This window comes from Anolis carolinensis, chromosome 3 (genome assembly GCF_035594765.1).
Source record: "Anolis carolinensis isolate JA03-04 chromosome 3, rAnoCar3.1.pri, whole genome shotgun sequence".
NCBI classification, from domain to species: Eukaryota; Metazoa; Chordata; class Lepidosauria; order Squamata; family Dactyloidae; genus Anolis; species Anolis carolinensis.
The window spans coordinates 76166873-76178887 of NC_085843.1; the positions used below are offsets into that span (position 1 = coordinate 76166873).

Genomic DNA, 12015 nt, shown 5'->3' on the forward strand with positions numbered 1-12015 from the left:
TTATTATTATTATTATTAACATTGAGGCTGGGTGGCCATCTATCAGGGGTGCTTTGCTTGTGCTTTCGGTGCACAAAGACAGAAGGGGAATGGATTCAATGGCCCAAAGGGTCTCTTTCAACTTTCTTTTTTATTGTTGTTGTTGTTATTATTATTATTGCTCAGTGGCCAACTGTAGTCCGGCCCTCCAACGGTCTGAAGGATCGTGAACTGTCCCCCTGTTTAAAAAGTTTGGGGACCCCTGCCTTAGCTCAATGATCATTAAAAATTTGGCAACAGTAAAAGGTACCTAAACGCCACCATTTTACACAAATCTGTTAGCAACAACATGCATTGCTTACAGCAGACTCAGCAGAAAATGCTTCAGCTGTATTTCTGTATATCTTGAGTCATGTAAAACATTTTGGAGTGAAAAGGGGTTGCAAGTGGAAAAAAGGGGTTGCAAGTGGTTGCAAGGGTTGAGTCGCCTTGGGGAGAGAGGGCAGGTTAAAAATAAAGTTGTATTATTATTATTATTAAAATTTTTGAGAGACCCTGTTCTAGACGGTGCTTGTTTTTTTTCCATCTCACCAGTATTGAATCTTTGGAGTCAAACCCCATACCAGCATATGACTTAGGCAAATTCTCCATTTCCTCTTCCTATCCTTCTGTCCTTGAGTAAATCCATTAACTCATTTTGAAATACACTTTAGCACATTAATTATTTAGATTGTTAGAATTTGGTAGAGGATGGGGTCCTCTCTTTCTGCCTCTCCTGGATTTAAAGATTAGTGTTAAAGCAGTGGTTCTCAACTTGTGGGGCCCTCAAGTGTTTTGGCCTACAACTTACAGAAATCCCAGCCAGTTTACCAGCTGTTAGGATTTCTGGTAGTTGAAGGCCAAAATATCTGGGGACCCACAGGTTGAGAACCACTGTGTTAAAAGAAATGTATCACACAGGTCAGTACTGGGTTATTGTTCTAAACAGCCTGCTGCCTGATGGATTTTAGAAGTAAGATAATGAATCAGAAGAGAAATGGTAAAGAAATATCAGTTGAAGAAGAGTTGATTCCTTTGCTCATCAGGACACTCTCAAATAGCCACAGTTCTTTCTGAGCTGGACAGTGGTATCCATAACCCACTCCTATCCCCCATGGTGTGAAACTTAGTCTTTCTCTGTAGATATACGGGCAGGGGAAAATAGTGACTCTTCAGTATTCTTCTTCTATTGTCTGCTCTTAACTATTGTTTGAGGTGAGCTGCAGTGAACTACTTTGTACTCGTTTGATGTGTTTTTTGCTCAAACAATATTGGGTATTTGGACAATAATGTGAACATTTTAATTTATTCCTGAAACTTCCTTGAAAACATGTGTGACATGAAACACAGACTGAAAACAGGTGAATAAGTTTAAAAAGAACTTGACTGAGTTGCATTACAATGAATGTTTAAAAGAGATGTAAACAAATAAATACTAAGATAAGATGGATACAAAGAATAGTGGACCTTTTAGATACCTGATCCTTTATACTGAGGTGCCACCAATTGAACTTCATTCTATTCCAAATCCTTTCTGTCCCTCAAAGCCAGAATCTCCTCCCCTTCATGTCTGTTTCACTGTATTACTTAAAGTCTCATTTCCTTTTCAAAAGTCTGTAGTTGTGGCAACGGAAATTTACTTTACTTATGTCATTTCAGCTTCCATTTGGAATTTTAATGCATAAAATTTTGTATGCTGCAGAGAACCTGCATTTTGGGAGAACAAATAAAGTATATATTGTAGTTTCTAAAGATACACGACAAATGCAGACAAAACCTCGTATGTCAGAGGTTTATTAAAATCTTAAAATGGATGAAATAGGGAAATTAATTTTGACATTTAATGGTGCTGATAAATTCAAGCAGGTTTTGTCTTCAGATAAATTCTGAGTACATGTGGGATGTGTGTATGTATGAACCGTTAAGTTTTCTGTTGATTTAGGATGCACTTGATGAATTGTGCTGGTTTTTGTTTAAACCAGATAGCTGTAAAATTGGAGACAGATTGGGTTATTCAGTTATTCAAAGAATATCAGCATCTTTGATTGAATATTTTTTGTTTGAGCAAAAAATACCACAGTTTTGTACATTTATAAATATAAGCAACAAAAAGTTGTCCAACCTTGTCTCATGTCTGACTGCTAAAATGCTTTTGCAGAGAGTTCTCAGTATATATGAATGAAGTACGTAGTAGTGATCCAGCTAATTTAAGTGTCTTTTTTTGTTAGCTAACATTTCATATTTTTTCATGATTGGCATTACTAGATACTGTTCTAGCACTTTTATGATTTTATGACAAGTCCATATTTAAGAGTGCAGTATTCATGTAATGTAAGCCTTGATAATGAAGGCAAAGTGGTGTATGAGCTTCAGAAACAAAATTTCAAATCAGGAGAGAAAAGTCAGAGAAAAGTGTAGCAGTGAATAGTTATTTAAAAGGACATATTTTGTCAGGAGGTTAATTAGAACAAAGTGTTTTCACATAATACTAAAAGTCTTAACAAAAGCATAACTACAAATGGATTAATTCTCTTCATTTCATAGATGCATATTGAGTGATGTTAAAATTTAAATAACAAGTGTGAAGTTGTTTTTCAATAAAGGTGACTATAAGTTAAAACTTGGATTGTTTGGAGCAGTTGTTCTTTATTTGATGTTCTGTCAAGTTTGGTATAATAGAATGGTAATATGGTATTTTTCTCTGTTTTATTGTTTCAGTGCTTCTCCAGCAGCAGAATGGGCGGTTCCTCAATCATCACGACTGAAATATAGGCAGTTATTCAACAGCCATGATAAAACAATGAGTGGACACTTAACAGGTATTGAGTAGTACAGTACTTTTGCTTTACAGAAATAATGTTAAAACATAGGGTTTTGTGGATTTAAAACAGTGTTTCCCAACCTGTGGTCCGTGGATCACCATTGGTCCCCAAGAACTAAAATATGGTCTGCAGCCTCAAGGTTACTACACTGTAGCAAGGGGAGCTACTAGTCTCGTGAAAGCCTCTTATAGTGCCGAGGCAATGGGGATGTCAGGAGGGGAGAGGTTGACTACCCATGAAAGGCGCAACAACAAGCCTCCTGACTGCTGCTTCTCCTCCTCCTCTCTCCCCCTGAGCAGAGCTGTTCCATGTGGCATCTGGAAGTCTTCATTTTTAGGCCTGTTCCTGGGGTTATTTGGGGTACTGATTCAGAAAATTGCATTGGATAGACCACATCAGCTATAGATTATTAATATGGTTTCTGTGGGCGAGCAAATGACAACTACTGGATGGCATATGTTCTGTAACAGAAACTAGAGCTGATGTAGTCTATCCAATGCAATTTTCTGAATCAGCACCCCAAATAACTAAACCGAATCTAAAGTTGACTAAAAACTGATTCGTAACCCTTTTGGTACTAATGTTGGAGAGTGGTCTCTGGTCAAAGTTGTCCCTGGTAAAATCGTCCCTGGTCAAAAAAAGGTTGGGCACACCACAAGTACAATGCAGTGGTTAAAAGGACAGGTCTATCAGCTGGGTAATGATAATAATAATAATAATAATAATCATCATCATCATCATCATCTTTATACCCTGCTCCTCCTACCTGGAGGGACTCGAGGCGGCTAAATGCTAAATGGACTTAAGAGCTGTATAGCTCTCAGCACCAATTGCCAAGGGTAGGGAGGAACTATAGTGAGGGTTTGTGGCTTTTATTATATTCTGGACGATGAAACTTCCAAACTTTCTTCAAAGACAGCTCTCTGATATTACTGATAATGGAATTGAAGTGTACTCTCGATAGGAGAATCTCTGCCAAGGGTACGCAAGCATGCTCAACTTCATAAAAGTAATTTAAAACAATCCAAGCCATATTGCAGGAGCCCAGTTCATCCTCTTTTAACAAACAAGAGGTATGTGGAATTTTCAGCTGATGTTGGTACACAACTTCTGTGAGCTTAGGCCACCATACCCAGTAGTGAAGAATACTGCAATTTGCAGTCAAACAGCATGTGGAGGACCACACTTTATCCTCTCTGGTTGAAGGAATTGCTCCTTCGTGCATTTATACCATATATACCAACATCTTTTCAGATGGTCTGTGGAGATTTGTATTTCATCCTAGGAGGAAGTTAATTTAGTATCTAGTAGGAGTTATGTCTTTTCTGTAGCAATTTCAAGCAAAGAGAAGCAAAGTCTAGTAATATTCTAGATACTGGTAAGCAGTTATTTCTCTCTTGATTGACTTTTGAGACTTAACTACATTCTTTTGAAGTTCATTTTATGGACACTTGTTATTCTAATTTATTTAGATTGCATTGTGTCATGCATGTTTTATATGATTTTAAAATTTGTGAACTGTTTTTGAAATCAATATATCATTTTGTATCATTAGACATGGATTTAACTAAAAGTGAGATTACTGCCTTGGTGTGTGTGTTGACTGTGAGGAGAGAATACTTCTGGAACATGGCCACACAGCCCGAAAGACATACAACAACCCTGTGATGAAATATGTTTTATATATTTGTTGCTAGAAATTTTTTGAGCATTCCGTAGAAACGATATGGGTTATACCAGTATGAAATGAGTATACACATGCAAATGAACGAAAGAGTACTGTATTAATAACACAAAATGCTATATAAATCTGTATTATTAGCACCTTCTCCCTTCTTTGTGAAAGTAGGTTGCTAGCTTTAAGAAAGTATGAAATTTCTGGCTGTGGGGAGGGTAGTAGTCGTAACATGTTTTTGCTGGAATTTAAAAAAACTGCTCATAGGCCCAATACATAGTTACATTGAAATTAGGCTAGGTAAGGTCACCAAAACAACTTTTTGAAATGAATACATTAAAATGTGAATATAGTCATTGTATGTTCTAATGTTTACTATCCAAATAGGTCCACAAGCTAGAACTATCCTTATGCAATCAAGTTTACCACAAGCTCAGCTGGCTACAATATGGTGAGTTTTTCATAAATGTTATATTCAGGCACAAGAGCTGTTTGCATTTTGTCCATTCTTCTGATCCTCTTTGCTTCATTTTTTAAAAATATCATTCTTTCTATTCTTAAAGAGGAAGACAGGTGCAGAATTCAGACAACAATTTTCAGTAGTAGGCGTTGTAAAAGAATATACTATTCTTAGAATATTGTCATATGTTATGTTCCCTGCTGCTGGAAATACATTTGATTATGCTGCAGGATGTCCATAAAGCTGGTTCTCAGTATACTATGTGGAAGCTTCACAAGATACAATTGACAGGTCTTATAGCAAGAACGTTTGGATGAGAAGTAGGGAGGATATGCTTTTTAATAATGATAATAATAATAACAACAACAACAACAACAACAACTTTATTCTTATAACCTGCCACCATCTCCCTGAAGGGACTCGGGGCAGCTTACATGGGGACCAAGTCCAGAGGAACACAATTAAAATATAGCACAATAAAATACATCACATTACAATAATTAAAACAATAACCCATACAATAACATATAAAACATAAAACTATCATGAACAACAACCAATAGCCGGGCATAATGGGCATGTCCAGAGCTGAAGGGGTGGGGAGGACTTGCGCGATACAACTGTGAGGTGGGGCTGAGAATAAAGTGCTAAAGCAGATATTAGGTTGGGCTAGAGGGCCAAGTCAAGTTGATGAACTGATTAATCAAGGGCATAATGGGCATGTCCAGATCTGAAAGGATGGGGCAGTCCCATGCCATACAACTATGAGGGTGGGGCTGGGAATAAAGAATTAAGATTACTCAAATTAATTCTTGATCATATAAATGGATGATCTCCCATTATATTCCTTTAAAAAGGATAACACAAATGTCTGCATAGTCATAGGAGGATATTGAAATAGGACAGCAACATTCAGTTATCAAAACCTGCACACAAAATGTATTGTTTCTAAGATGGACTTAGTCAAAGTGGCTATTTCCTTCAAAGTGACTGTCTGGTTATATCTTCATTTGTCGTCTTCTTTCCAGTCACATTTTCTCAGTTTTTTAAAGATACTTAAGTATAATATGAAATTCAGGGTCAGTTCAGTTAATCAAAGAACAGGTATAGAGACTGCTCTGAACTTCCTTCTCCTGGCTTTGAAAGTAAAAGCGTGGTGGGAATGTAGAAAACAAGAAAAAATGTGCCTTTTTTCCCAATAGGAATCTTTCAGACATTGACCAGGATGGAAAACTGACGGCAGAAGAATTTATTTTGGCTATGCATCTAATTGATATGGCTATGTCAGGGCAACCATTGCCACCTGTGTTGTCTCCAGAATATATTCCTCCCTCATTTAGGTAAAATTATTATAGTTTTGATTTTGAGTCTAATTTTCGTTACTGCAAGGACAATAACTTTGGTTTTATTGATTTTTTTTTGAATAATTCATTAAGGGAAACATGGTGCAATCTCTTGTGTACATTACACATAAAGAGAGCCTACACACTCTTCTTTTGTATTTAAATTGTTACATTGAAGGATATAATACCAAGTTGTTCTCAGTCCTGAAACTGTTATTAATAACTTTAGAGTTAACATTCTTTGAAAAGCTCCAGAAAAAGTTTTAAGAAGTCCTCCTGTAGAAGACTGAAAGGCAACTACAATGTAATGGTCAGATGGCAAGTTAGTATCAAAATGAAACATGCTAAAAAAAACCAAAACAAACAAACAAACAAACAAAATTGTGGTTATGTGAATTAACCTTCTTGTGGTCTGCTATAGCCATTAGGCAGTGTAAACAGTATTTCTAGAATAATAGAAATATATTGTGTAGTCTAGTATTGATGTTAAATTTAGCTTTAACATAATATGATTGGTTTGTATGTTTTCCTGCCTTTACTAAGGAAACAAATGTCATTGGTAAATATAGTGGCATTGATAAAATAGTACAGTTTGCACACTTAGATATGAATTAAATAAGAACAAATTACATGATACAAACTTTCGTGTGAACTGGTTCATAGCTGAGTTCCAAGGAAGGATCTCTCTTCAACAAACTATGTAACTATTTAGTAATATTTGAATTAATAACAGTAATGCTGTAGGTACACACACATTTTAACCTATTACGGCTTCCCCTTTCTGACAGAAGAGTTCGTTCTGGCAGTGGCATTTCTGTTACAAGTTCAGTTTCTGTAGACCAAAGGTTACCAGAGGAACCAGTGTTAGAAGAAGAGCAACAACAGCAGCTGGATAAGAAGTTGCCAGGTTAGTAAAACTAAGTGAATAAAGTTGTTTCTGATGAGGTTTGTTTAAGTTATCACTTGAAATTGTCAGCATAAGGCAGGCGTGAGCAACCCAAGAAATCTCAGAGGGCTGCCCCAAACCTCTACATTCTCCTTTAACCCCCAAATATCTTTTAGAATGCATGGACCACTTGTATTTGAGCTCCCCCAGGTTATTTTAGTAGTTGCCTTTTTTAGCAACAGGAAGTGACCAGATGTCATTTCATGGTCCAGGAAAAGGCCTCTCTTGTGCCTAAAATACACGCGGGGCCTAAACGTGGCAACCTCCCCCCCCCCCATGTTCCATAGAGGGCATTTTGGAGCATATGGAACCCATAGGCCACATTTCATCCACCCTTGGCATAAAGGATAACTTACAAAATACGTGCCACTGTGAAACATCTGATTCTGGTGAACTGAATCAATTGCTTTCTCTTCAATGTGCTATGTTGGTCATCATGAAAGTGAGCAGTAGACTGGGAATTTTTACATAATGTAAGAAATCACCTTAAGTGGTTTGTGGAGTATTGTTTGTCTGGTATAACCACCGCCTAGAACAATACTTAAATGATTTAAGACTAGAAGTTTTATTTAAAGATTGTGAAGTATATTATACTAGAGAAATGTAATTTTGTTTTTATGCATGAAAATACGCATATACAAAACATAAACTGAAATCTAATTGTAACGTTCTTCTTCTTAAAGTTACATTTGAAGATAAGAAGCGCGAGAACTTTGAACGAGGCAATCTAGAGCTTGAAAAGCGGAGACAAGCTCTTTTGGAGCAGCAAAGAAAAGAGCAAGAGCGTCTTGCACAGTTAGAAAGAGCAGAGCAGGAAAGAAAAGAGCGTGAACGACAGGAACAGGAACGGAAAAGGCAGCTAGAGTTAGAAAAACAATTAGAAAAACAGAGAGAATTGGAACGCCAGAGGGAAGAGGAAAGGAGGAAAGAAATAGAAAGGCGTGAGGTAAATGGACAATTTCAGAAGGAATATCTACTTGTCTAAAAACAAATGAAAAGGTATATTGGGTAATACTCACGTTTTTTCAAAAACTGTATTAGGAAAATCGGTACTTTATGAAATTGTGGAAGGAAGACAGCCAGGCTTCAGTGCAATATTTTGTCATGGAGGTCATAGAAAATTACCCAGTTCTTTACATGAATATAAGAGTGATAGAGAATGTGTGCTCTTGCAAATGCTTCTACATAGCAATATTCATCAGCTCTTTCCATTAGTTGTGCCAAGATTGCATTCCAACAACATCTGGAAGGCCACATGTTCCTCATTGCTAATCTGAAACAAAATCCTGTGAGATTTGATTCCATATTGTTTTAAATCCGTGTGGGTTCATGTAGGGTGTTTCAATAGCTGCACAGTACAATGCTGTTTCCAATTGATTTTGGGGCACAACTGAAAGTACTGGTAAAGCCTTTCATATCGTGAAATCAAATTTCATTACAAACTTCCTTCTGCATGCTTTAGGATGAATGGGATTAATATGGCCTTTCACATGTTTGACCACAGTTCCCAGCATTCCCTCGTTATGGCTGTGCTAGCTAGGGCTGATGGAATATAGTTCCCATATCCGCTTTAAGAGTGCCCAAAAAAGTCATGAATTCAAAGAGTGGATCAGTATGCTAATAAGTCTTATAGCACTTATGAAACTGAAAGAAAGAAGTTGGTAGCGTAAACTTTCATAGACCTAAGTCTACTTCATCAGATGCATGAAACACATTTCACTCCATGCATCTGATGAAGTAGCCATAAGTCTATGAATGCTACAAACTACTTTCTCTCAGTCTTGAAGGAACTACAAAATCCCTTTGCATACAAGAAGGCTATGTTTTAAATATCCTATCTTCATAGCTAGGGCAGTTTATTTTCTAATGCTGGTCTTTTTGTCAAACTTTTGCAAGTGCCATAGCTTTTAAGGCAATTTCCTCCCTACATAGGATATTGCTTAGCATTTTGTGAGGACAGTGGTGTCCATTGTGACTAATATTTGTAAGCTACTTTTAAAGTGTTTGGGGGTTATTTTTTTAAATAAACTTTTTAAACTGCCAGCATTCCTGCTGGAAATAGCTAGGATTATTTTATTGAGGTATTCCTTTTTCTCTCAATTAGTACCATGGTTGTTAAAATTAATAAATCTGCTAAAGCTTGTCATCAAATGAGAATTACGTGAAAATAACATAATATTTTAGTAGCCTCTTTCTCCTGCTTTGATTACTGATTAAACACAAGCTTTATGCAAAATTTCCAGGGTTCAGTTCCTGACATCTCTAGATAGGGATGAAAGAACTTCTGACAAAACAGTGGAGAATGTCTGCCAATCAGCAAAGATAGCTAGATGAAACCATAGACCTGAAATAAGTCAGTTTCTGATGTCCATCAGAATGCTAAGATCTGAGTTTTGTGTATGATTGCTTTTAATAATGTTACATAATTTGTGCAAATCAATATTCATGTTTTGGTAGGCAGCAAAAAGGGAACTTGAGAGGCAAAGACAACTTGAGTGGGAACGAAATCGGCGGCAAGAGCTCCTGAATCAAAGAAACAAAGAGCAAGAGGATATAGTTGTTCTGAAAGCCAAGAAAAAAACTTTGGAATTTGAACTAGAAGCTTTAGTAAGTGGGAAATATCTGCTAAAACCTACTATAAATTACAATAGTAATCCAAATAATTGGAAGTGTCAAGATATATTGACTATTGCTACATATCCCTTAGGGGCCACGGTGGCACAGCGGGTTAAACCACTGAGTTGCAGAACTTGCTGACCAAAAGGTCAGCGTTTTGAATCCGCGGAGCGGGTTGAGCTTCCGCTGTTACCCCAGCTGCTGCCAACCTAGCAGTTCAAAACATGCAAATGTGAGTAGATAATAGCTACCACTCCTGTGGGAATGTAATGGCATTCCATGCAGTCATGCCAGCCACATGACCTAGGAGATGTCTATGGACAACGCCGGCTCTTCGGCTTAGAAATGGAGATGAGCACCAGCCCCTAGAGTTGGTCGACTAAACTTAATGTCAGAGGGAATCCTTTACATATTCCTTTCCATATTTATGTTTCTTTTCCAGCTTACGGTCCAGAGTAAAACATTTTTGTAGCCAATATTGCATTCTGATTAAAACTTAAATAAACTTTTTTCCCTTTGTTCAAGAATGACAAAAAACATCAATTGGAGGGGAAACTTCAGGATATCAGATGTAGACTGGCTACCCAAAGACAAGAAATTGAGAGCACAAACAAGTCTAGAGAATTAAGAATTGCAGAAATTACACATTTACAACAGCAGTTACAAGTGAGTATGTACTCTTTGCATCGTTTGGCAATTACATTATTGTGTTACTGTGAATTCACTACCAACATAATCTGTGAAGATGCCAGCCACAGATGCAGGTAAAACATCAGGAGAGAATTCTACTGGAACATGGCTGTACAGTCCGAAAAACTCACAGTAACCCATTATGTATTATTATAGCATATTATACTTGGTGTGACTGTGGAGCAGAACAAACAACTCCGCACATGTATGCTTGCCCACAATGTCCTGTCTCATGTACGGAGGAGGAGTTGTTTAAGGCTGCGGACAATGCAGTTGCTGTTGCCCGCTATTGGTCTAAAACTATTTAGCTGCTTGTGATTCCTTTATTTCATCACTTTTAAGCTTATTTATTATGCAGTGCTTTTGACACAAAATAAATAAGCATATTATTATTACGTATTATTATTGTTGACAACATGCTTTTTTTCAAACTACACACACACACACACACACACACACAGAAAATGGACTTTTGACCATTTCCAGGTTTGATTTGTCTTCATTTGTTACCATTTGCAGAAATTGTGTTGCTCATGTTGGGTTCTGGGATAGAAGATGCGTTCCTGAACCCTTGAAAGTTGCCCATCCCAGTTATAGCATATCAAATGCAACCTTGTCAAGCCTGTCTTGGAAGCAAGTGCCATAGTAAAGGGGAAACTACCTGTCTTCATCCATATTATGTTGTGCAGAATGTTCAGAGAAAAATCTGTAAAGTAGTTTTCTTTCCTATGTATGTGTGGGTGGGGATTTCTTAGAATTCTCAGGTCAGCTATTGTCTGAGACTTCTAGTTTCACTTGAAGGTTGTAATCTTTCCTGTTTTTATTTCATTTAGGAATCTCAGCAGATGCTTGGAAGATTAATTCCAGAAAAGCAGTTACTCAACGATCAGCTGAAGCAGGTGCAGCAAAACAGCTTGCACAGTAAGTATAGTGCAGTGTGTGCTGCGTGATGTGTACATATATACTGCAATTTTTTGAATGGTTCAAGAATCACAAGGAGTTTCTGGGAAGTATCTTTATTGTCAATTTTTTTAAATAACAGGAGATTCACTTCTCTCTGTCAAAAGAGCCTTAGAAGCAAAAGAATTAGCACGTCAGCAGCTCCGTGACCAACTCGATGAAGTAGAAAAAGAAACCAGATCAAAATTGCAAGAGATTGATATTTTCAATAATCAACTAAAGGTAATCCTTTCTATGCTTTGTCTCTTTTAGAGCTCACTTTGAAATCTAGGGAGTTCACATCCCTTAGGCAGACAAAACCAGCTACTGTCGTGGTTTGCTTTGAAAAATGTTAGAAATATATTAAATGAGTAAAGTGGAAATCATTGAAGTTAAATTACTACATTTGAATCATCTCAGTGTTATTACATTCATCATAAATGTTGAACTTGTGAAAATACTTCATTTGAGCTTGCAAATGTTGTTTACCAAGAAATGTTTGGTAC

At 37.0% G+C, this 12015-nt stretch overlaps 1 protein-coding gene across 4 annotated transcripts in view; it reads left to right on the forward strand.

Moving 5' to 3' along the window:
- itsn1 (intersectin 1) overlaps nt 1-12015 on the forward strand; it is a 106434-nt gene that overhangs the window by 36863 nt on the left and 57556 nt on the right. For 3 of the 4 annotated variants that reach the window (XM_008107550.3, XM_008107552.3, XM_062975071.1), the window contains exons 8-16: nt 2737-2837; nt 4903-4966; nt 6178-6315; nt 7107-7225; nt 7948-8210; nt 9722-9871; nt 10406-10546; nt 11404-11491; nt 11613-11752. In XM_008107550.3, coding sequence (XP_008105757.1) covers nt 2737-2837; nt 4903-4966; nt 6178-6315; nt 7107-7225; nt 7948-8210; nt 9722-9871; nt 10406-10546; nt 11404-11491; nt 11613-11752 — 1204 coding nt within the window. The remainder of the gene's footprint in view (nt 1-2736; nt 2838-4902; nt 4967-6177; nt 6316-7106; nt 7226-7947; nt 8211-9721; nt 9872-10405; nt 10547-11403; nt 11492-11612; nt 11753-12015) is intronic. The other variant, XM_008107551.3, reaches the window with a different exon arrangement.